Raw genomic sequence first — 25,894 nt, 5'->3', positions numbered from 1 at the left:
AATATAGTTTCATATATAGCACTATAAATCTGACTTTAAAAATCTTTAACTTATTTCTTGGGACAGCGGCTGGCTCAGTCAGTAAAACGTCTGCCTTCAGCTCAGGTCAGGATCCCAGGGTCCTGGGATCGAGTGCCGCATCAGGCTCCTTGCTCAGTGGGGAGCCCGCTTCTCCCTCTGCCTGCTGTTCCCCCGGCTTGTGTATGCTCTCTCTCTCCCTCCCTCTCTCTGACAAATAAATAAAACCTTAAAAAAAAATCTTTAATGTATTTCTTGTGGAAGAAGGGACCCAAGAAAGCAAAAGTGCCTAGGATCCAGGAAAGTAATAATTCAACCTGTCACCTGAAAACTTCACTGTTCATTTATTAATGTTGATACTGAAGATACCCGCTAGGAACTATTACAAGAAATCTTTGTTATTCTGAGAATATATTCACTGACAATTTTAAAAATATTAGTTTGAGCTTCACTTAATCAAAAGTTTAAAAATTTAAACTTTAAAATTTTAGCTAATAAACTAACTTGAAGTTCTAGGAAAAAATCTGCCACATGGAATAGGGACAGAAAGCATGGACTAAAAGAAGAACTGGAAACAATAAAGGAGCTTCATATGAAGCATGGTAGGATTAAACAAGAGCAAAAATAAGATAAGTTGAAAGTGAAGTAGAATATTATAATGTAGAAATTACGTTAAAACAGAAACTTAAAACATACTTATAACAGAAATGTATATACATTATTCTCATATGACTCACTGTTCATTTTATCTGACACAAATACACTTAGCTCTTCAAAAACCATCAACCAGACAGAATTTGCAGAGCCTGCTATTGTCTTCTGAAATTTGTATTTAGTCATGGACTATGTACTGTGCTTTTTAGTGCTTAAAAGAACAAGATTGAGTATTGTGTTTTCAAAGAAATATATGTATTTAAACTGGGCTACTGTTTTATTAATAACTATTAAGCTCTACCAGCATAAAATATGAATCAATTTATTCAAGTACGGTTGACCCTTGAACAAGGCAGGGAGGGGCTAGGGGCACCCATGCCCCCATGCAATGGAAAATCTGCATATAACTTTTGATTCCCCAAAAACTTAACTCCTAACAGCCTACTGTTGCCTGAAGCCTTGCTGATAACATAGTAAATTAACACATATTTTGTATGTTATATGTATTATATACTGTATTCTTACAATAAAATAAGTTAGACAAAAGGAAATGTAATTTAAAAATCATAAAAAATCATATGAAAGAGAAAATACACTTATAATACTGTAACTGTATTGAAAAAATTCCACATTATTATAAGTGGATCCATGCAATTCAAACCCAAGTTGGTCAAGGGTCAACCATAGTTTTATATGCAACATTTTAAATCTGACTAAAATAGAGGAAACCGCCAGCCCTGATACAAAAGAAGAATTTGTAGCCATATACAGAGAGAAAGCTTTGTTATTATGTATCCATTACAAGTCCTTCTTCTGTCAGTTCCTGGCCTCCTTAAAAGTTGTTTCAGTATTGTAATCTTCAAAGCCAGGCCCTAGGTTCACATTTGGATTGCTGATCCTTTTTAGGGTATCTATCATAGATTTCTACCACAATGTTATTTAGGGCAAAGACGTTTTCTGGACTTCTGAGAAGATTGAATTAGATGGTTTCTAAGGAATCCAGGTTCTAGAATTCTATGATTCTGAATTTTCCTTAGCAAAGATTATTTTAAATATGTTGTTTTCATTTGCTCATTCATTCAGGAGGTATGTATTAACCTATTGGTGCAAGACTCTATTTAGACAAAAAGTGCATTGAGGATGGAGGATAAAACATGTTCAAAGGCTCTAAAGTAGAAAAGAAGATGAAGCATTTGTGCAACCGAAAGAAATACAAAATGGTTGGAGCTTAACTGAGAGGGTGAAAATGCTATTAAGATGAGGCTCATGAAGTAGTTAGGGAGGGCCCAGTAGATCAAGTAAGGATTTAGGATTTTATCCTAAGAGCAACAGGAAACCTTTGTTTGAATGGTTTAAACAGGAAGGTGCTTTGATGTGATTTTTTTTTTTTTTTAAGGATCATTGTAGCTTTTGTGTGAGAAATGGATTAGAGGATGGGTACAGAACATGGAACGGCCTGTTTGAAGCTGTTATTACAGTAGTATGGCTGAGAGGTGATTGTGGCTAAGACTAGGGTGGGCTCATTGGAATTGGAAAAAATGTGAATAGATTCAAGACCTATTCAAGGACGTAGATTTAATTTAAAAAGCAAGTCAAGAGTGATTCCTAGGTTTCTAGTTTGTGAAACTGGTGGATGGCAACACTTTGTACTGAGCAAGAACCCCAGCAGAGGAATAGCTTTGGGGAGGGTCTCATGCTCTTTTATCCTTCCAAAGGATCCTGTAGTTGTCTTAATTCTGTTTTCCTCTGAATTCTGTTTGCACAGGATGATTGTGTAGACTTGCTGATGTTGGTCCTTTGGTCATCGCCATTGACCATTGTGATTGGAGATGGGCTGTTTGCATTACTGAGTTTGGAAGAGTAGGTCCAGGGTTTAAACTTGGTAGTGGGTGACCAGACTAAGTGAGTAAAAAGACATTGGAGAAGATAGGGCATTAGAATTAGAATTGTAGGTGGCAGGACCCTGCTTTTTGTTTTTCCTTTTTTCTAAATTTTCTTTAATGGAATAATTAGAAAAAATAAAGTACCTCATTATATCCATTGTAATTACCCATGCATTCAAGCTTAAAACAGTCTAACTTTTCTCCATTTTATCTTTTTATCTTTTATGCCAGAATTAAATTGTTTTTTAATATGACAACTAACAAGTTAGCTTACATCTCAATAAAATCTGCTAAATTTAAGCAATAAAGACATGCTAGACTTTTAATAAAAATTGACTATGTAACTCAGAGAATTGGTTTTGTAATTAGTCGTATTTCTAATATTCTAAAGCATTCTCAGTAACATCCCTGGGTGTCATTCAAAATGTATGTATAAAGAAGGGCTACTAATTGAGTGTTTGTAAGTATACTAAATATATATTTATATGTATACTAAATATATCTACATTTCAGGGACATGTCCTCAATCTGAAGTTTTCTAGGCCTGAATACCTAAATAAAGAGATACATGATATCTATCAATTCTTAATTGATAAGGTTCATATATATGGAAGAGGTGATTCCTGAAAATATCTTTAATCTTATACTTGAATATGGACACTGATCATTTCACATGTAATTGCAGACTCATAGACTAAATTAAACTGAACAGAAAGGAATGTAGAGATTGTTTAATCTAGTGGTTTTCATAATGTGGTCCCCTAATCAGCAGCATCTTGCATCACATGGGAACTTATTAAAAATGCAAATTTTCAGACACACTCCAGACCCAATGAATCAGAAACTCTAGGGGTGGGGTAGAGCAATCTGTTTTAACAAGCCTTTCCAAGTGATTTTGATGCCACACTTTTAAAGTTGGAATTATGTGTTCCCATAGAAATTAGCTGAAATTCACACACACAAAAAATACAACAATGGACTTTGTCTTAAAGATCCTAAATCAGATTGGTTAAAAGACATCTTTTATAAAACTCCACCTTGTTTCCCATTCCATATGTATATTAGTTTTTTATGGCTGCTGTAATAAAGTAGCACTAACTTAGCAACTTAATAAAAATGTATTATCTTACAGTTCTACAAGGTCAGAGGTCCAACATGTTGTCTCCATAAGCTAAAATCAAGGTGCTCACTTTGCTTTCTGGAAGCTCTAAGGGAGAATCAGTTTCCTTGCCTTTTCTGGAAGCTGGCTTCCAGAGGCCACCCACAGTTCTTGACTTATGGCACCTTCTCCCATTTTCAAAGCCACTATGCATGTATTTTTAAATCAGAGGTTATCTTTTAAACTGCATTTTGCAGTCTGTACAAATGAGTCCAGTCACCCACATCTACCTATGATCTACACGCCTCAGTATTATACTGTCACTGGCACAGACTCTATGTCATAGAGCATCACAACTAGATCATTCAATATACTCCAACAACAAAAATAACAGAGTATAATAAATTATATTCATTATATTACTTTTACTTACTCAGGAAAGATTACTCATTTTAGGATACGATTTTAAAGAAGTTTTAAAGGAAAAGGTTTTCTGCTTATGCCTTGGCTAACAGGACAATTAAACTAATTAGAACAGTTCATTCCTCAAGATTGCACAGAATCAGTTTTTCTGCATCGTCTTAACAGCTGTTGAATTTTCACTGACACATAGCAGAGATTTTCGTTTTTTAAAGAGGGATAGTGAGGGATTTAAGAAAAATGTTCGCTTAGAGGACTACACACTTAAAGGAATTGACTTTTGGTGGTGGAACTATGCATAACTTCTTTCCTTTTCTGTATTCCGGCTTTTCATTAAAGAATGTCATATTTTTTATAATTTAAAAAAGCCAAAGGAAAGGGAAAAGCAAACGTGATATAATAACCTGCCATTCATTATAAGGCCTGATTTGTAAGGCAGGGAATGGTTTTTGAAGTCTTAGGCACATATGACTGCATTTTTTTTTTTTACATTGTCATCCAAAATGTACTGTAGAATCTTCCTTGATAAATTATTTTGAAAACTTTTTAAAAAATGAATGAGGACCACAAATCATTTTCTAAACATGTGATTACACTACTTCACTGTAGCTTCCCTCGTCAGTTGGCTATGGTTTAAGTTCTAAGGCCTGGTCAAAGAGAGGAACTTTTAACATTTTTTAGGCAATTGTGGTGCCGCAGAAACCAAACTCATCACCGGCCTGGCTTAGAAGCGCTCACACACCAAGTCTGCCACGGGGCCCTCGGCGGTCGAGATTTTGGGCGAAACGTGTCCAGGCCGAGTCCGCGCGGCGCAGGGCCAGCCCTACCGAGAGCCACGGCGGCGGGAGCCCCAAGTCGGTGTCCGGTGCGGCGCTGCAGACAGCTCTGCCCGCGAGCGGAGCCCGGGCTCCTGAGGGGGAGCGGCGCTGGGGGCGGCGGCGTCGGGGTGGGGGCGGGAGCCGGGCGGCAGCTCCAGCGCCCGTGGGGGAGGAGCGGCAGCGGCGGCGGCGGCTGGAGCTGCTGTGGCGACGGACGCGAGGCGGTGGCAGAGGAGACCCACCCCTGTCCACATGGACAGTCGCAGAGGCCTCCGCTGATGCATACACGCCTGGGCGGGGTGGGCGGACGGCCGTAGCGGCGGCGGCGGTGGCTGCAGAGGGAGCGAAGGGCCTGGGGGCGCCTGACGGTCGCGAAGACCTCGCCGCCCCGGCGCGGCGGCTGCGGCCATTTTACGGCCCGGGACGAAGGGAGGTGTGTTTGTGTGCTCGCCTTCAGCCTCTCTTCCTGGGGCCCGCGGCTGGGGAGAGCGTCTCAGGCGGCCTGGGTAGGCGGTGGATGGGGAGTCGTGGGCCGAGAGGAACCGGGCCCGGGAAGCGCCGTCGCCGTCGTCGCCGCTCGCGTTCCCCCGGAGGGGCCTGAGGAGAAGCCCAGGCCGCGGGCCTCGCCACCCGCCAGCCCGCGGATAGGCCCGGGAGCGCCTGGCCTGCTTTTGTGTAGGCCCATCTGGACGTGGGAGCGCCGCCCCCCTGACGGCCGAGTTCTAGGCCCGCAACCCTGCGGCGGCTACCCTCCTGCGGCGCGGCCCCTCATCCCGGCGAGCGCGGCGGTGGTGTGGGCCATGGATTAAGAAGGAGGCGGCGTGGGAGGAGGAAGATGGCGGCTGGCAAGAGCGGCGGCAGCGCTGGGGAGATTACTTTTCTGGAAGGTACATCTATTTCTGCCCTTGCAGGGGGTGGGGTGGGGAAAAATCAGGAAAGTGTGCCCCCCCCGGTCTCCGGATATTCAGTTATTCGCATTGGGTGGGTTTGGGGGGGTGGGGGTGGCAGAGGCACTGGGGGGCGGGGGCTGCTGGGGCGATGGCGGGGAGGGAATGTGTTGCGAGCGCGCTGGGTTCGAGTCCGCTGGTGCGGGGGGCTTGGCCTGGGCAGACATAGCCGAGAGGGCGCGGGTGGATCCAGATGCGAGCAGGAGTTGGTGGGTGTCCTTTGAGAGTGCACGGGTTAAGTCTTTGACATTTAAAAATATTTTGGTGGTGGCCTAAGGATGAGAGCAGATTGCATTCAGATTTTGTTTGGTGTTCATGGAAAGTTTCAGATTGCTAAGGTCGGGTGAAATTGGGGGGCAGTCTAAGTAGGGAGGGGAGAAGTAGTTTTACTTGGGTATGTTTTATATACGCCCTCTGCTCTTTCTGTTTCGCAGGGCTTCAGGCTTCCTTTTGCAGCCAGTTTTCAGATTAAGTCTGGCCATGTCTGATGGTCTTACGAAATGTGTTTTGCTAAAGATATTTTATAAAATAATTTATCTGAAAGTAGAGAAGGAGATTCACAATGTCAATTTGGGGACGGTCACCAAAGCTAATAGACAAAGTTTGGGTGGTTCCATTTTTATTCACTTGTGAGGGAAAGTTAAACATTTGCTGTAGGTGGACTAAGTAAGTCTTAGGAAAAGCTGTATGTTATTGCAGGGAATGGTGGTAATGGGTAACAGTATTGGTTCTTTGCCCATATAAATAAGGACCCCCCAAATACGGGTAAATTCGTTGTGGTTGTGGACCAGGAACTTGACTGTTCACATTGCTTAATTTGACTATGGGTTCAGTGTCTACACCGAATTAAATATAAATCGAGTTTATAAATGTGTTTAGAAAAATGAGTGTACTGTGCAGTGATTGTTAAAAAGGATTAACCACTCTGGATAATTTCACAAAGATGATTTTCATATACAGTATAAGCAATACTTTTTAAAAATAATTAATTAGAAACATTTCTGGATTAAGAAAGTGTATCTTAACTGTGGTACAGGTATTCCATAAGAGGGTGTAGAGGGATAGGTATTGCCTTGCTTACGGTTTTATTAACAGCACCTGGAGCAGTGCCTGGACCACAGTAGGGCCTCAGTATAACTCTAATGAACGAATTGGGCCTAACAGAGGTGGATAGGGAAACAAAGCTCAATTTTCTTAATTCTTCCTTGAGTATAGCAAAGCAAAAAAAAAGAAAAAAAAATCTTAAAGGTGATGAGAGATTTATTTGAGATTCCTAGTAAGAAGATGTGGAAAGTTTCTAAGTTTTTCTGGGTTCATTTCATATTACCCCCGTTCTACCTCCATTCTTGTTTGGCCAGAATAGATAACCTATCAGAGACTGAGAGTGGTGCAGCTTGTGTTACAGGTGGTGCTGTGCTGTTATTTTTTGTTTTGATATTGGAACCTCCAAAGATGGCTTGCTGATGCTTACTTAGTACAGTCAGTATGCAGATGATTGTATTTTTGTACTGCAGTAAGTTTTGGACTTCTAAGGCTTCTGATTCAGTTTAAATTCTGACTAGATGAACATAGGGAGGATGGAAAGAGCATAAATAAAGCCAACAAATACAGGGCTGATTGTGAATTTCAAACTGTTGCTTTTAGTTGAATTTAACTTAAGGGTCTAGGAATGTACAGTTACAATAAATTTGAGTTTCACCATGTCTCCTTTAGCATTGTCATAAAGAAACAAATGGTAACTTGTTAGAATATGAGCATAAGGGAAAGAAAGGATTTCAGTTTCTCATATCTGATTTTTATATATTGTATGGAATCTTTCTAAATAAATTGATGCTAGTATTTTTTGTGTTTAATTCTTTTCTTTACACTTTTAATAATAAAATAAAATACTCCACTGTAACTTGCCATACGTTTTATACTACCATATTTATGTGTTTTCAAAATATTTCCCCATAGGGCTTAGGATTTAATTTTTAAACATCAATAGAGTATACTTTCCTTACTCTCTCGTAGACTTATTGAAAAACTGAAGTAGGTTTTCATTTACTCATCAGGTATTTATAGCCACCTATTCTGTGCTAGGCACTGTACAAACACATGGTATTCCCTTACACTGTTTTATTTTTCATAATAGCATTTATCATTTGATAAATTTGTTTTTCAGTCCTACTAAAATATAAACTTCATGAAAACAATGACTTTGTCTTTTCACCATCATATTTCTTGCACTGGGAACAATTTGTTGTTAATGAAATAAACAAGATGATAGCTGTATGATAAAGACTGGAAGAAATACACAGAGCAGTAAAGGAGTGGAAAAGCCATTTTACATGGTATTAAAATCAGGAAAGGCCCTCCTGAGGAGGTGATACCTTAGTTAAGGTAAAACCTTAACTATGAGATACTTCGGAGTATGGCAGAGAGGATGATGCCTGTAAAGTTCGAGATGATACATGGTTCCATTTTTGAAACAAAAAGGAGGTCATTATGGCTGAAATGTAGCAAGCAAAGGAGAGAGTGATAAGAAAGAGAGGCAGCAGATCTATCATGCAAGGTGATGAATTTTTATTTTATTCTAAGAAGTGGGAAGTCATTGAAGAGTTTGGGGCCAATGGGTGTCATATGATTTATCTTTTTAAAAATCACTTTGTTCTGTGTACGATGAATTAGAGAAGAGGAATAGTAAAAGCAGGGACATGAATTAGAATATTGGAGTACTCTAAAATAGAGGGGTTAGAATAGATAGATAAAAAGTACCAGGAGGTAAAAACTTTTCCGTCATAAAATAATCATGGAGGTGAAAAGTATAGCATAGTCAGTAGTCAATATAGTCTGTAATACTGTAATAATGTTATATGGTAACAGATGGGGACTACACTTATAGTAGTGAACATTGAGTGGTGTACAGAATTGTTAAATCAGTGTGTTGTACACCTGAAACTAATATAATATTGTATGTTAACTATACTTCAGTAAAACCATCAGAGGGGCTTGGATTAGATTGGTAGCAGTGGAGATGGGGAAGAGTGGATAGACTGAAGGTATGTTTGGATGTAGAGCTTACAGGACTTCTTGATGGATTGTATTTTGAGGATCAGAGTATGGGAGTAATCATAGATGGCTCCTAGAGTTTTGGTTGGAGGTGTTGGGGGGTAATTCCATTTACTGAAATGGAGTAGACTGGTAGAGGAATGAGAAGTTTATAGCTCTGCTTTGGTCAAATTAAGTTTGAGATGCCTGTTTGTCATCCATGTTCTAAATTGTGTTTTATTATAACTAAGTAAAATGTTAATTCTATTTCCTTTTCTGACTTCATTAGGGAAAAGCAGACCTACTGGCTACTATTGTACTTAATTTTTTTAGTATAGTATCTCACTGAAATTATATGAATTTAATTACACTACAACTTACATTGAACTTTCTTTTCTCTGTTTCTTTCTCTTCTGTACATGTAAGGTTGTCTTATACCCCTTTTCTACATGTGATAATATCTTGGCAGGTTTTTCTTTTCTTTTCTTTCATTCATTCAACAGGTATTTATTGAGCAACTGCAGTGTTGTAGGTAGTGTGAGAGGCACAGTGATGAAGGGGGAAAAGAAATGGTTTCTCCATGGGTGATGAGAGTCAGTGATCAAATAATCACACTTGTAAATGTAAAATTACAACTCTTGGGCACAACAAAAGGAATTATTTATAATAACAAGAATTTGATCTAATTAGGACACCTTGAAAGGTGAGTAGGAGAAGGAAAGGTGGAAAGGCAGAGTTTTCCAGGCAGAGGGAATAAAATAGAGAGAGTATGACATGTTTAAGGAACTAAAAGGAGGACAGTGTGATGCTGGTTAAGAGAATGGTATGAGATGAAACTGGAGGTAGCGTTATCAGATTTGTTCCCCCCAAAAGGTCATTGGCTACCACATGGAAAAGGATGCTTTAGAGAAGAGCAAAAATTATCAGCAAGATCAGTTAGGGCAAAGGTGATAGTAACTGGCTTGTTCTTGTAACTTTCTTTTTTTTTTTTTTCATAATTCCCCCCCTTTTTTCTCCTCTGTGGAACCTCTAACAAATCTACTTCCTCTCTCATTTGTTCCTTCTTTTTTATACTGCACTTATATCTAACTTTCTTTCCCTTTGCCTTTTTTTTTTTTCCTACCAACTAATTGCCTCACCAGTATTTTCTTCCATTTTTTTTTGGTCTTCCCTTTTGTATGTATGTGTATATGTATACATACATGTGTATACGTTTGTAACTACTTTGTTTTCTTTTTCATTTTGGGTCCAGCTCCCTTTTGGACTTTGTCCACTAGCTTGAAAAGCCTGATGCTGAACTATGGCACTGTTGCCCTCTATACCAGCAAAATCTATCAAGTATCCAAATGAAAAGTGTTTTCTATTTCCCCTTAGCCATACTTTTATTATACATATAACTATAATAACCCAATCAGTTTGTCAGTTTTACTGGGGATTGTAAATACTTCATAGGATCTCTTGAACTAAAGCACAATTTCTTCTAATGATTGGCATTCCATGAATATGAGCAAGGTCTTTAAGTTTCCACCTGCTAAGTGGAACATACCACAAAGTTCTCCATTTATCCCTGCTCCTTCTTTTGATAGCACTACTTTTAGAAACTGCATCACACTATCATTCCTTATTTACTCCTTACTTAAGTATGTTTATTTCCTGGTTTCGTCCCAGTTGAATTGATTTCATGTACTCATATGGAACAGTAGAGTAGAACATCACTTAGAATGGCATTTTCATTAGAAATGCAATGAGAGCATGAACTCAGAAGCCAGAATGCCGGGATTCAACATTTAGCTCTACCACTTACTAGTTGTGTGATCTTGGATAGATTTCTTAACCTCTTTGTGTTTTCATTATCTGTGAACCAAGGATAGTAATTGTAATTACCTCATAAAGTTGCCATGAACATTAGATGTATTAATATATGTTTAATTCTTAGAACAATTCCAGGCATATAATCCCAAGCACTATGTGTTAGTTGGTAATATATTGATTTTCTTAGTAGGCAGAGAAGAGAAAAAGAACTTCCTTTTCTTGCTTTCCTTCTCTTTCATATTGGCTTCACTTTCATTTGAATTCGTTTTATTGTTTTTCTTTCACTTACAACCTTCTTTTTCTAGGTATTAGCTGATTGTTGTGGGGTTTTTTAGATTTTTTTTACATTTTATTATCTTTTAAGTAATCTCTACACCCAACGTGAGGCTTGAACTCACAGTCTGGAGATCAAGAGTTGTGTGCTCTACGATTAAGCCGGCTAGTTGATTATTCTTGATAGTATAGGTTGACTGGTGTAGTCAGAGAGGCAAGAGGGAATAAAATTATATAGTCCACATATCTACACTTCCATAAATTGATTGTTTCTGTTGCCATTACTAAACTATGTTGTGTATTTGAGGAAATCAAGAGTTGTAGAGGGGTTATGTGACCTAGAAGAAGTCGGTGGGAAAATCAGAAATGGAGCTTGGGATCTGACATATAGCCTTAACTTCCTTCAGCATTTCCTTCCTTCTTTCCTCTTTCCCTCCCTTCTTTAACCCTTTTCTTCACCCATTCTGCCTTTTACCTACTTTCCTTTTGAGAGAGGGGCTGGACAGGAGAAGGAAAAATAATAGGGAATTAGGGGGAATTACCAGTTATTGATGAAGCAGCACTTTAAGATGGCAAAAGCAGAAGTCACAGATCTCTTAAGGCCCAGCTTCAGAAATTACCCAGTCACTTTTGCCATATCTGTTGGCAGAAAGGTCACAGAATCAACCCAAATTCAAGGGAGGGGAAGTGGACCACCATTCAGTGGGAACGCAAAGAATTTGTAGTCCTCTTTAATCTACACAGCCACCTTTCCTCTCCCATTTACCTGGTATTTTTTTTCTTCTAAGATTTTATTTTATTTATTTGTCAGAGAGAGAGAGGAGAGCACAAGCAGGGGGAGTGGCAGAGGGAGAAGCAGGCTCCCTGCTGAGCAAGGAGCCCGATGCGGGACTCGATCCCAGGACCCTGGAATCATGACCTGTGCCGAAGAAGGCAGGCGCTCAACCGACTGAGCCACCCAGGAGTCCCTGGTATTTTTTTTTTTTTAATTATTTCAGCAAAGTCGTAGTATTTCCTAAACTTGAAAATGACGGTTCTTAGAAGATCCAAAAGGTTCTGATATCTGGGCAATTTGGTAAGCTACAGAAAGAACAATGTTGGCCACACAATTTGTAATTTGTTTCACAGATAAAAATAGCAACATAAGCAGCCATTGGTTTGACACTTCTTTGATAAGGGACTGATTGAAGAATTTCTGAATCCAGGTAAGCGTAAGTAAGAAGAAAAGAAGAATGTTAGAAACTCTTCTTTCCTTTTTTCTTTCATTCAGTGCTGTCTGGGTTATGGGAGTTGTTACTGTAATCTTTCTCTTTTTCATTACCTAAACTCTTAGGAAACATGGTCACACTGTAATATTAAAAATTAAACTATCTCAATACAAAACATAACAGTTAATATACAAAGTCAAAGACACACTATTAATGGTCACAATTACAACCCACCTAAGTTGTATATATTGCTTAGAATAATGCAGCATGGATGGTGATCTGTTATTGTGAACTGCAAATTATGGTCACCAACATCAGCTTAAAAAGCAAAGGCAGCAAGTACGGAAGGTAGATAAACTATGCAGTATTCATTTGACACTAAGAATGGTGTTGCTTCAGCCTCTACTTTTTGGTTTATCTTAGGTTTTGTACTTTACAGAATTTTCTGCATCCAACACCAAAAATTAGGACCTCTTGTCTCCTGAGGATAGACGTTCAGTGCTAAAATTGGGACAATCCTAGGCAAATGGGGACATTTAGACACTTTGCCTAAGTCCAAGTTAACAATTGCCTTGAGGCCATCTGAAGTTACAGGCTTGATTAGGAATACAATAAACCATATTCTGATCTTGCCTTTGGCGGGTGTTTTTGTTTTTTGTTTTTTTGCTATTTCAAATACATGTCATGCTTGGTTTTTAATATGGTTGGGTTCCCCCCCCCCCACATTAACTACATTATAATCTTTGAAATAGAGCAGGGAGAAAAAAAGCAGTATTTGTGTCCAGTAAATAGTAAATTCACTTCTTCATTTTTTGCAAAGATTGAAGCCATTTTTCAGGACATAAAGAGCTAGAAATTCCTTGAGACTTTTTGTAGACTATGAAGTAACCTTGTTGTCCTTCCTCACTCAAAAATCTGCAAACTTCCTACCCCACAACTTCCTATGTATGAATCTGCCACTAAATCTTGAAAACATGGTGAAGATACTACCTTGACTCTGCCTCCATGGAAATAGTATCTTCTCTGCCTCAATAACTCCTATGGCCATTGTTTGGATGAAGTGGGATTCCAAATGTTTTGGCATTTAATCCTTTCTTCACCCTAGGTTGGTCTCCATTCTCTATTATCATCATAGGACATTTATCAAAGAATGATTTAGTTTTGTCATAATAGCAATTAAGTCTGAGAATATCAGCATTTCCTTCACAGTTTGAGTACCAACTCCTGAGTCTCCTTTGTCTTCACCGTTTATAAGCTTTATCTGTTTCTAAAATTTACCTTCTAATTTAAGCTTACTGTGAAACTGTTAATTGTTTCCTTGTGGAATTCTGCATTTCATGTTCAGAATTAAAAGTGTCATTGGTCCACCTCCCTGGATACTGCCACCTTCTCTTATTCTGATGATCTCACCTTTCTTTGGAGCAGAAGGAACAATCTGACGATCATTTCTGAGTTGTGCGTTTCCTGGCTTTGGAATTTTGTGTACATCAGGCTTGAGATAACTGAATTTTTAGAATTGTGTTTTCTGTGTAAAGATAGAACCAACTGCATTACTTTGGATAAGATACCACCACTTGATATTTCTGTTCTATAGAAGATCAAGGAGCTTCCAGAAACACCAACAGCACCAAACAGCTGCCTGATAATGACCTTGGACAAAACTAAATGTATGCTGGCATCCTGCCAAAAGGTCCATAGAAACCCACTGAATGGAATGAAGAAGTAGGTAGATAAACCGAGAGAACACTGAACAGTAGCTGGATCCTGAGGCAAAGAATATGTGGTTTTGGTGGCTCCCAGAGAAGTTTAATTTCATATCACTCCCAAGAATATAATATATTCAGACTTCATCTTGAGATAGTATTGGATAATCTAATTGGTCTATCTTCTGTGCCAAAGTACAAAGGTTTTATAGAGAAAATCACCTCAGCTGGGTGATTTTTCTGCTTCATGTAGCATCTGTGGGAATTATTCAGTGGTAGTTTGGCTGGTCTGGAGGTTCCAAGATGGCTTCATTCAAATGTCTGACTCTGGTGGGTATGGAAAGGTAGGCCCTTGTCTCTCCATGTAGTGTAAAGGCCTCTTCACATGGTCTCTTTAGCAGGTACTCAGACTTGTAACATGGTGGGTCAGAGCTCCAAGAGACAGCCTTGGAGAATCCTGACAGGTTCTTGGGAAAGACTGGGGCTATACTGCTATAGAGCCACCTGAGATTGCTTTAATTGAGATTTTTCTGACATTTGCATTTAATTCCTCTTTATGTCTTTTTATTATTATTATTACTTTTATATTTCTGAGTTGCAGAAGTTCTGTCACAGTGATTGTTTTAAAAAATTTATCCCATTTTTCATTATTTTTCTTAAAGATTTTATTTGAGAGAGAGAGAGCGCATGCGAGCAAGTGCATGTGCCATGAGCTGGGGGAGGGGCAGAGAAAGCAGAATCCTACTAATGCAGGACTCGGTCCCAGGACTCCAGGATCATGACCTGAGCTGAAGGCAGACCCTTAACCGACTAAGACACCCAGGCTCCCCTCCTATTTTTCGTTATTGTAAAACCTTACAGTGATAGTTTAAAAATTATTAGGAAATATTTCCTAGGAATAGTATAGCAAAAACTCATGTTCTACTTACTAGCCTAAAGAAAACATTACCAGTACAGTTGAAGCTGGGGTGATGCCTATCTTTTTTGCATCCTCTACCTGTAGGAGTAACTACCATCCTTGATTTGGTAGTTTTCTCATGCAGTTCTTTGTACTTTACTCTTTTCTTTCTTTCTTTTTTTTTTTTAAGATTTGTTTATTTATTGTAGAGAGAGTGCATGCGTGAGTTGGGGGGAGAAGCTGAGGGAGAGGGAAAGAGAGAATCTCAAGCAGATTCCAGGCTGAGTGTGGAGCCTGATGTGGGGCTTGATCTCACGACCCTGAGATCATGACTTGAGCCAAAATCAGGAATCAGACACTTAACCGACTGAGCCACCCAGGCACCCCATGTACTTTACTCTTTATGTATCTCTAAACTGTGTGTGTGTAAATTATTTCGCATATCTTAGAACATTTTATGAATCACACTCTGTATTTTTCTGCAACTTGCAGAAATTTTTCATTTTTTTTTTTTTAGATTTTATTTATTTATTTGACAGAGAGACACAGTGAGAGAGGGAACACAAGCAGGGGAGTGGGAAAGAGAGAAGCACGCTCTCCGCGAAGCAGGGAGCCCTATGTGGGGCTCGATCTCAGGACCCTGGGCTCATGACCCGAGCCGAAGGCAGACGCTTAACGACTGAGCCACCCAGGCACCCCAGAAATTTTTCGTTCTTACAGCATTGTTTGAGAGATTAATATAATGAGACTAGTTCTAGTACTTTGATTTTCATTGCCATTTAGGATTTCGTAGTATGAGTATAGTACAGTTTATACATTCCTCTGTTTGTGGAAATTTAGGTTGTATCCACCTTTTTACTGTTACATACATTGCTACTATGAATACCGTCATATGTTTCATATTGCTACTATGAAATTTTTTAAAAGTACTTTTCCTTGTGCACGTGTATGTTTCTCTAGGGCAGAGGTCAGCAAACTTTTTCTGTAAGAGGCCAGATAGTAAATATTTTACACTTTGCAGTCTAAACACACTCCCTGTTGCAATTACTCAGTGCTGTTATTTTAGCAAGAAGGCAGTCATAGATGAGACATAAGCAAATGAGTATGGCTCTGTGCCAGTAAAACTTGACGGACACTGAAATTGGAATTTTGTATAATTTTCATGTGTTATGAAACATGATTTTTCCCCCAACCATTTAAAAATGTTAAAGCCATTATTAGCTCATGGGCCTCATAAAAACAGGCAGGAGGCCAGATTTGGCAGGGCCATACTTTGCTGACACCTGATCTAATGTAGCCATTAGCAATGGAATTATTAGGTCTTGTGCAATTTCAGCTTCATGTAGATATTGTCAAATTGATCTCCAAAGTGTTTTAACTAACACTTTTTAAGTTTTCCAGTTCCGGGGTGCCTGAGTGGCTCAGTTGGTTAAGCATCTGCCTTTGGCTCAGGTCATGATCCCAGAGTCCTGGGATCGAGCCCCATGTCTGGGCTCCCTGCTCAGCAGAGGGTTCTGCTTCTCCCCCTCTCTCTGCCCCTGCTCGTGTGTACTCTCTCTAATAAATAAATAAAATCTTTAAAAAAAGAATATTATTTTAAAAAATAAGTTTTCCAGTTTATATGCATCATCACCCACTTCATAATGTTTGATGTTTTACTTTTTGCTAGTCTGATGGGATTATCAGATGGTGGTTTTAATTTATAATACTGTGGTTTATAGCGAGATTAAGTATCTTTATTGCATTAAAAAAAAAAAACTATTGATTGTTCATTCAACATTCAAAAAATATTGAGTGCCAGGGGCGCCTGGGTGGCTCAGTCGTTAAGCGTCTGCCGTCTGCTCAGGTCATGATCCCAACGTCCTGGGATCAAGCCCTGTGTCGGGCTCCCTGCTCAGCAGGGAGCCTGCTTCTCCCTCTCCAGCTCCCCCCTGCTTGTGTTCCCTCTCTCACTGTCTCTCTCTTAAATAAATAAATAGAATCTTTAAAAAAAAAAAATATTGAGTGCCAACCTAGAGTTAATCCCTATTCTTTGAGCTTGGTGCACATAAGTAAACAAAATACCCTCTAAGTTTATTTTTGTGCTTTGGGGGTTTTTATGTGTGTGTTTCTGTTCTTAATTGCTCATTCATATTTTCTGCCTATTTTGCTTTTCTTTTGGAATGTTGGGGTTCATTATATACTCTGGCTAGTAAATTGGATTGGTTGAGTTATATGAATTGAGCATATATTTTATGAAATTATTACTTTTTTTAATGAATGGAATAATTTTATGAACAGAATTTTTTAATGTACTGTAGTCATTCATTGTTTTTTCCCCAGTGACTTGTACTTTTTGTGATGTAAGACATCCTTTGGTCTTATTTGTCCTTTGTATTATAACTTCTTTGTTTTATTAATTGCTGTTCTTTAGTTTTTATGACAGCAGCAGTGCCAGTCAGGTATACATGTTGGGTTAACAGAATTTGGAAATCTATTTGTAGTATATATACTATGTTTCCTTTACATTAAAAAAATATTTTAAAGACTTTATTAAATATTTGCAAATCATATATTATAAGGGATTAATATCCAAAATATACAAAGAACTCCTATAACTTATTACCAAAAACCTCCAAATAATCCAATTAAAAATGGACAAAGGACAAAGGAGAAAGGAGGGGCATCTGGGTGGCTCAGTTGGTTAATCATCCAACTCTTGATCTCAGCTCAGGTCTTGATCTCAGGGTTGTGAGTTCAGGCACCATTAAAAAAAGAAAGAAAGAAAATGGACAATGTACTTGAATAGACATTTTTCCAAAGAAGACATACAAATGGTGAATAGGTACATGAAAAGGTGCTCAACTATCACTCATCATTCCACTTACAGGAATATATCTGAAGGAAACAGTGTCGGGGGAGGTGGGTAAAGGTTAAATAGGTGATGGGGATTAAGGAATGTACTTGTGATTGGGGCGCCTGGGTGGCTCAGTCGTTAAGCGTCTGCCTTCGGCTCAGGTCATGATCCCGGGGTCCTGGGATCAAGTCCCACATCGGGATCCCTGCTAGGCGGGAAGCCTGCTTCTCCCTCTCCCACTCCCCCTGCTTGTGTTCCCTCTCTCACTGTGTCTCTCTCTGTCAAATAAATAAAATCTTAAAAAAAAAAAAAAAAAAAGGAATGTACTTGTGATGAGCATGGGGTGGTGTATGGAAGTGTGGAATCACTATATTATACACATGAAACTAATATTACATTGTATGTAAAAACTTAAAAAAGAAAAACACTATGTCAAAGAGTTGTACCCTCATGTTCATAGTAGCATTATTTATAATAGCCAAGACATGGAAAAAACCTAAGTGTCCATTGACAAATGAATGGATAAAGAAGTTGTGGTATACATATATTCAATGGAATATTATTCAGCCATAAAAAATAAGGAAATCTGCAATTTGTGACAACATATATGGACCTTGAGGGCATTATGCTAAGTGAGATAAGTCAGACAGAAAGACAAATAGTGTATGATCTCACTTACGTGTGGAATCTAGAAAAAAACAGATCAGATTTGTGATTATCTGAGGCAAGGAATGAGATGAGGGGTAGAGGACTTGGAGAAGGTGGTCAGAAGGTACAAACTTCCTGTACTGGGGATTTAATGTACAAAATGATGACCATAGTTAACATTCCTGTGTGGTATTTTTTAATAGTTGTTGAGAGTAAATCATCACAGGAAAAAGTTCTCATGAGTTTTTATGTGATCAGCTGTCATCACAAGGAAAGGAACTTTTGATTCTGTATCTATACGAGGTGATGGATGTTAACTGAACTTACTGTGGTAATCGTTTCACAATACATGTAAATCAAGTCACTATGCTGCACACCTTGAATTTACAGTGGTATATGCCAATTATATCTCAAGGAAACTGGAAAAAACAGACTTTTTTCCTAATCATGCAAAATATTTTTTTTAAAGTCTTTTTTAAGGGCAGTTTTAGGTTCACAGCAAAGTTGAGAGGAAGATACAAAGATTTTCCATGTATAGTGGAAATGCATACTACTTCTGCTTCCACACATGCATAGCCTCCACATCGATCAACATCTCCCAGCAGAGTGGTATATTTATTACAGTTGGTAAGCCTATATTGACATAGGGGCACCTGGCTGGCTTAGGTGGAAGAGTGTGGGACTCTTCATTTTGGGGTTGTGAGTTTTAGCCCCATGTTCAGTGTAGAGATTACTTAAATAAACCTACATTGACACATCATAATCACCCAAAGTCCATATTTACAATATGATTCACTTCTGTTGTTTTAGAGTCTGTGGGTTTGGACAAATGTGTAATGACTTGTATCCATCATCATAATACCATATGGAGTATTTTCAGTGCCATAAAATTCTGCGCTCCACCTATTCATCCTTCAAACTTGCCTCCCCAACACATTCTTGGCAACTACATCTTTTTACTGTCTCCACAGTTTTGCCTTTTCCAGAATGTCATATAGTTGAAATCATATAGTATGTAGCTTTTTCATATTTGTTTCTTTCAGTTCGTATTATGCATATAAGTTTCCTCCATGTCTTTCATGGCTTGATAGCTAATTCCTTCTTAGGGAAATAATATTCCATTGTCTGGATGCACTAATTATCCATTCACCTACTGAAGGACATCTTGGTTGCTTCCAAGTTTTGGCAGTTATGATAAAGCTGCTATAAACATTTGTGTGCAGATTTCAGTGTGGAGGTAAGTTTTTAACTCCTTAAATACCAAGGAGTGCAGTTGCTGTATTACTATACATACTACAGTATGTGTAGTTTTGCAAGAAACCACGAAACTGTACCATTTTGTATTCTCACCAGCAGTGAGTGAGAATTCTTATTTTTCCACATCCTCACCAGCAAGGAAACTGGAAAAAACAGACTTTTTTCCTAACCATGCAAAATACTTATTTTGTACATTTTGGTGTTGTCAGTGTTCCAGAGTTTAGCTAGGTGTGTAGAAGTATCTCATTGTTTTAATTTGCATATCCCTGATGACCTATGATGTGGAGCATCTTTTCATATGCTTATTTGCCATCTTTATATCTTTGGTGAGGTGTCTGTTAAGGTGTTTGGCCCCTTTTTTAAAAAATTGAGGAATATTTGACACATAGTAGTAAATTAGTTTCAGCTGTGCAACATTGTGATTCCACAAGTCTATACATCATGCTCACCACAAGTGTAGCTACTATCGGTTACCATACAATGCTATTATGATACTTTGACTATATTCCCTATGTTGTGCCTTTTAAAAGATTTATTTACTTGAGAGAGAGAAAGAGGGCATGTGCACATGAGTGGGGGAAGGGGCAGAGGGAGAGGGACAGAGCCAAGCCGACTCCACTGGATCTCAAGACTCAGAACAGGACCTGAGCCGAAACCAAGAGTCAGACGCTTAACCTGCTTCACCCAGGCACCCCTATGGGGTGTCTTGTCTCTGTGACTTATTCATTCCATAATAGGAAGCCTGTATCTCCTACTCCCCTTCACCCGTTTTGCCTATCCTACAACCCTCCTCTCTCTTTTTACCCACTTTTTAATCAAGTTTTTCTTATTACTGACTTTTTTTTTTTAAGATTTTATTTATTTGAGAGAAAGCGAGAGCGAGAGAGCATGTGCGGGTGAGGGGCAGAGGGAGAAGTGGACTCCCCGCTGAGCAGGGAGCCCGACACGATCCTGGGGCTTCCAGGATCACGACCTGAGCCGAAGGCAGATGCTTAACCAACTGAGCCACCCAGGTGCCCCCTTACTGACTTTTTTTTTTTTTAAAGATTTTATTTATTTATTTGACAGAGAGAAAGCGAGAGAGGGAACACAAGCAGGGGGAGTGGGAAAGGGAGAAGCAGGCTTCCTGCTGAGCAGAGAGCCCGATGCGGGGCTCGATCCCAGGACCCTGGGATCATGACCTGAGCCGAAGGCAGTCGCTTAACGGATGAGCCACCCAGGCGCCCCTGCAAAGAACTCTTAAAAGTCAGTAAAGGGGCGCCTGGGTGGCTCAGTCGGTTAAGCGACTGCCTTCGGCTCAGGTCATGATCCCAGGGTCCTGGGATCGAGCCCCACATCGGGCTCCCTGCTCCGCGGGAGGCCTGCTTCTCTCCCTCTCCCACTCACCCTGCTTGTGTTCCCTCTCTCGCTGTGTCTCTCTCTCTCAAATAAATAAATAAAATCTTAAAAAAAAAAAAAAAAACAATCCTTTCCCAATTTAAAAAATTAAAAAAAAAAAAAAAAAAGAGTTCTTTGCATATTTTGGATACAGTCCTTTATCAGATACATCTTCTGCAAATATTTTCTCCCAGTCTGTGGATTGTCTTTTAATTTTCTTGACGTTATCTTTTTCAGAGCAGAAGTTTTTGTTTTGGTTTTTTTTTTAAGTTTAACTGATAGTGTGATTCTATTTTTATTTATTTAAATTTTACTTAGTTAACATACAGTGCAATATTGGTTTCTGGAGTAGAATTCAGTGATTCTCACTTACATACAAGACCCAGTGCTCATCACAAGTGTCCTCCCTAATACCCTTCACCCACCTCCCTCCATCAACCCTCAGTTTGTTCTTTAAGAGTCTCTTATTATGGTTTATTTCCCTTTCTCCCTTACCCCCCTTCCCATGTGTTCATCTGAATACTTTCTTAAATTCCACACATGGTATTTGTTTTTCTCTGACAGACTTATTTCACTTAGCATAATACACTCCGGCTCCATCCACGTCATTGCAAATGGCAAGATTGCATTCTTTTTGATGGCTGAGCTATATTCCATCATATATATACACCACATCTTCTTTGTCCATTCATCAATCAATGGACATTTGGGCTCTCTCCATAGTTTGGCTATTGTTGATAATGCTGCTATAAACATTGGGGTTATCTACCCCTTTGAATTTGTGTTTTTATATCCTTTGGGTAAATACCTAGTAGTGCAATTGCTGGGTTGTAGAGTGGTTTTATTTTTAACTTCTTGAGAAACCTCCATACTGTTCTTGAGTGGCTGCACCAGTTTGTATTCCCACCAACACTGTAAGAGGGTTCCCCCAGAAGTTCTTAATTTTAATGAAGTCTAGTTTATCAGTTCTTTCATGGATTGTGCCTTGGGTGTTATATCTAAAGTCATTGTCATACCCAAGGTTATCTAGGTTTTCTCCTATGTTATCTTGTAGGAGTTTTATAGTTTTGCATTTTACATTTAGGTGTATGATCAAATTTTTTTTTTTTTTAAGATTTTATTTATTTGAGAGAGAGAATGAGATAGAGAGAGAGCATGAGAGGGGGGAGGGTCAGAGGGAGAAGCAGACTCCCTGCTGAGCAGGGAGCCCGATGCGGGACTCAATCCCGGGACTCCAGGATCATGACCTGAGCCGAAGGCAGTTAACCAACTGAGCCAACCAGGCGCCCTAGGTGTATGATCAATTTTGAATTAATTTTTTTGAAGGATGTAAGGTTTGTGTCTAGAGTCATTTTTTTTGCATGTGGATGTCCAGTTGTTCCAGCACCATTTTTTGAAAAGACTAATTTTGTTCCATTGTATTGCCTTTGCTACTTTGTCAAAGATCCAGTTATATTATGTTCATGTGGGTCTGTTCTGGGCTATTTTTTCCCACTGATTTTTCTGTTCTTCTGCCAACACCATACTGATTTGATTATCATAGTTTTATAGTAAGACTCAAAGTTGGGTGGTGTCAGTCCTCCAGATTTGTTCTTCGTAAATATTGTGTTGGCTATTCTGGGTCTTTGGCCTTTGTACATAAACTTTAGAATCTGTTTCTTACCAGCTACAAAATAACTTGCTGAGATTTTGATTGCGATTGCATTGAATCTACAAATAATGTTGGGAAGAATTGGCAACTTGACAGTACTGAGTTGTGCTATCCATGATATTATTTAGTTCTATTTGATTTCATTTATCAGAGTTTCTCTAGTTTCCCTCATGTAGATCTTGCACATATTTTATTAGCTTTATAGCTAAGTATTATGTTATGGGGTATGCTAATGTAAGTGATACTGTGTTTTTAATTTCAAATCCCACTTTTTCATTATTGGTGTATTGGAAAGCAATTGAACTTTTGTTATCAACCTTGTATCCTGCAGACTTAACTATAATTGCTTATTAGTTGCAGAAGGTTTTTTTGATTAACTATTTTGGATTTTCTATGTAAGTGATCATATCATCTGTGAGCAAAGACAGTTTTATTTTTCCTTTCGAATCTATATCCCGCTATGTCCTTCTTTTCTACTGAATTAGCTAGAATTCCCAGTGCAGCGTTGGAAAGGAATGAGAGGGTCATTTTCCCCTTGTACCTGATCTTAGTGGAAGAGCTTTGATTTCTCACCATTATGTATGATGTTAGCTGTAGATTTTTGTAGATAGTCTTTATTAAGTTTAGGGAGTTCCCCAGTATTCCTAGTTTACTGAGTTTTTTTTTTTTTTTTTATCATGAATAAGAGTTGAATTTTATCAAGTGCTTTTTCTGCCTCTATTGATAGGATTGTGTGACTTTTCTTTTTTAGCTTATTCATTGACTTAATTGATTCCATTAATTGATTTTTGAATGTTTTGCAAAGCTGGGACAAATTCCATTTGGTTATGGTATATAATTCTTCTTAAACATTGTTGGATTCAATTTGTTAATATTTTGCATCTGTGTTCATGAGAGATTATTGTTTGTAGTTTTCTTATAATGTCTCTGTCTGGTTTGATAATTAGGGTAATGTTGGTCTCATAGAATGCTTCTATCTTTTGAAATAGATTATAGGGAATTGATACAATTTCTTGTATTTGATACAAGATAGATTTTGATAGAATTCACCAGTGAATCCATCTGGGCTTGGTGCTTTCTGGTTTGGAAAGTAATTAATTACTGATGCAATTTCTTTAGTAGATAGAGGCCTATTTAGATTGTCTCTTTTTTTGTGAGTTTTGGCAGCTTGTATCTTTCAAGGAAGTGGTCCATTTCCTCTAGGTTATCAAATTTGGACGTGGAGCTGTTAATAATATTCCTTTATTCTTTTGACATCCATGGGATCTGTAGTGGTGCTTCTTTTTTCATTTTTGATACTAGTAATTTGTGTCCTCCTCTTTTTAGGTAGCCTGGCTTGAGGCTTATTGATTTTTATCAGTCTTCAAAGAATCAGTCTTTGGTTTTGTTGGCTTTTCTCTGTTGATTCCCTATTCAATTTCATTGATTTCTGTTCCAGGTTGTATTATCTCTTTTTTTCTGCTTATTTTGGATTGGAATTGCTCTTTTTCTGGTTTCCTAAGATAGAAGCTTAGATGATATATTTTAGATCACAATCCTGTGATCAAGACCCAAGCTGAGATCAAGATTCAGATCTTAACTGACTGAGCCACCCAGCTACCCGTAGATCTTTTATGCATACATTTAATGCTATAAATTTCCCTGTATGTAGTGTTTCCACTATATTTCACAAATTTGGTAAGTTGTGCTTTCATTTTCATTTAGTTCAAAATATTTTTAAATTTATTTTGAGATTTTTTCTTTGACCCATTTTTTTTTTTTTAGAGTTGTGTTATTTAATCTTCCATGTATTTTGGGATTTTCCAATTACTGATTTCTAGCTTATCTTTCTTTTATAGAATTCTAGTTTAATCTTATTGTGGTCTGAGAGCAGACGTTGTGTGATTTCTGTTTCTATAAATTTGTTAAAGTGTTTTATGGCCCAGAATGTAGTCTTTGTGATTGTTCCATGTGAGCTTTTTTCTGTTGTTGGATGAAGTGGTCTGTAGATGTCAGTAATCTCCAGTTGATTGATGGTATTATTGAGGTCAGCTGTGTTCTCAACTGATTTTCTGCCTCCTGGAACAGTCCATGTCTAATACAGGAATGTTATAGTTTCCAACTGTGATAATGGATTCATCTATTTCTTCTTGCATTTCTCTTAGTTTTTGCCTCACATAGCTTAACACTGTTGCTAATTGTACACCTGGTAGGGATTGTTATGTCTTCTTTGAGAATTGACTGTTAACATAATGTAATGCCCTTCTTTATATCTAATAACTTTCCTTGCTTTGACATCTGCTTTGTTTGAAAATACAGCTACTCCTGCTTTCTTTTGATTTATTGTTAGCGTGGTATATTTTTCTCCATCTCTTTACTTTTAATCTATATGTGTCTATTTAGTGTCTGTTTAAAGTATGTTTCTTGTAGGTGGCATATGGTTGGATCTTGTTGTTTGATCCACTTTGAGAGCCTCTGTCTTTTGATTGGTGCATCTAAACCATTGATGTTCAGAGTGATTATTGATAGAGTTGGATTAATGTCTACAATATCTGTTTGTATTTTCTGTTTGTTGCAAAGTGTTTTTGTTTTGTAATTTATAATTTTCAAATGTTAACTCTTGCTTTTGGAATAAACTCTACTTGATTATAATGTATTACTCTTTATATATTACTGGATTTGATTTGCTAATTATTTTTTTTAAGATTTTATTTATTTATTTGACAGAGAGAGACACAGCGAGAGAGGGAACACAAGCAGGGAGAGTGGGAGTGGGAGAAGCAGGCTTCCTGCTGAGCAGGAAGCCTGATGCGGGGCTCGATCCCAGTACTCTGGGATCATGACCTGAGCCAAAGGCAGACGCTTAATGGCTGAGCCACCCAGGCGCCCCGCTAATATTTTATATAGGGTTTTATATCTGTCTCCATGAGAGAGTGGTAATTTTCCTTCCTTGAATGTCATAGTCAGGTTTGGAATTAGGTATTCTCACTTTGCAAAATGAACTGTAGAATGTTTCTTTTTCTTTTATGTTCTGGGAGAATAAATTTGTTGCTATTTCTTAGAAGATTGAAAGAATTTACTAGAGGGGTGCCTGGCTGGCTCAGTTGTTAGAGCATGTGATTCTTGATCTTGGGGTCATGATTTTGAGTCCCATGTTGCGGGTAGAGTTTACTTAAAAGCAACAACAACAACAGAGAACTAAATTACTTCCCATGAAATCAAAATAACCTGGGTTTTTTTGTTTTATTGTTTTTAAGGAAATAGCTAGAGAGGCCTTTTCTGAATATTTCATTATGGAAAGATTTGTAATAGTTCAGTTTCTTTTATTGATGCAGCAATGTTCAAATCTTGTCGTGTCAGTTTGGTAATATTTGTGCCCTTGT

General features: G+C 38.4%; 2 protein-coding genes across 8 annotated transcripts in view; one reads left to right on the top strand and one right to left on the bottom strand.

Moving 5' to 3' along the window:
* FILIP1 (filamin A interacting protein 1) overlaps window positions 1-4,944 on the bottom strand; it is a 277,664-nt gene extending 272,720 nt beyond the window's left edge. The window contains exon 1 of the mRNA XM_032409436.1: window positions 4,817-4,944. The gene's annotated coding sequence lies outside the window, so the exon portion shown is untranslated. The remainder of the gene's footprint in view (window positions 1-4,816) is intronic.
* A 106-nt stretch (window positions 4,945-5,050) lies between these two features.
* SENP6 (SUMO specific peptidase 6) overlaps window positions 5,051-25,894 on the top strand; it is a 115,875-nt gene continuing 95,031 nt past the window's right edge. For 5 of the 7 annotated variants that reach the window (XM_032409434.1, XM_032409430.1, XM_032409427.1 and 2 more), the window contains exon 1: window positions 5,051-5,779. In XM_032409434.1, coding sequence (XP_032265325.1) covers window positions 5,728-5,779 — 52 coding nt within the window. In that variant the 5' untranslated portion in view covers window positions 5,051-5,727. Of the gene's footprint in view, window positions 5,780-11,956; window positions 12,160-12,181; window positions 13,885-25,894 lie in introns of those variants that run through there. The other 2 variants (XM_032409433.1, XM_032409431.1) reach the window with 2 other exon arrangements.

The sequence above is a fragment of the Phoca vitulina genome, unplaced genomic scaffold, assembly GCF_004348235.1.
Source record: "Phoca vitulina isolate PV1807 unplaced genomic scaffold, GSC_HSeal_1.0 scaffold11, whole genome shotgun sequence".
Taxonomy (NCBI): Eukaryota; Metazoa; Chordata; class Mammalia; order Carnivora; family Phocidae; genus Phoca; species Phoca vitulina.
The sequence above is the reverse complement of the archived record's forward strand: the minus strand, read 5'-3'. Positions and strand labels throughout refer to the sequence as shown.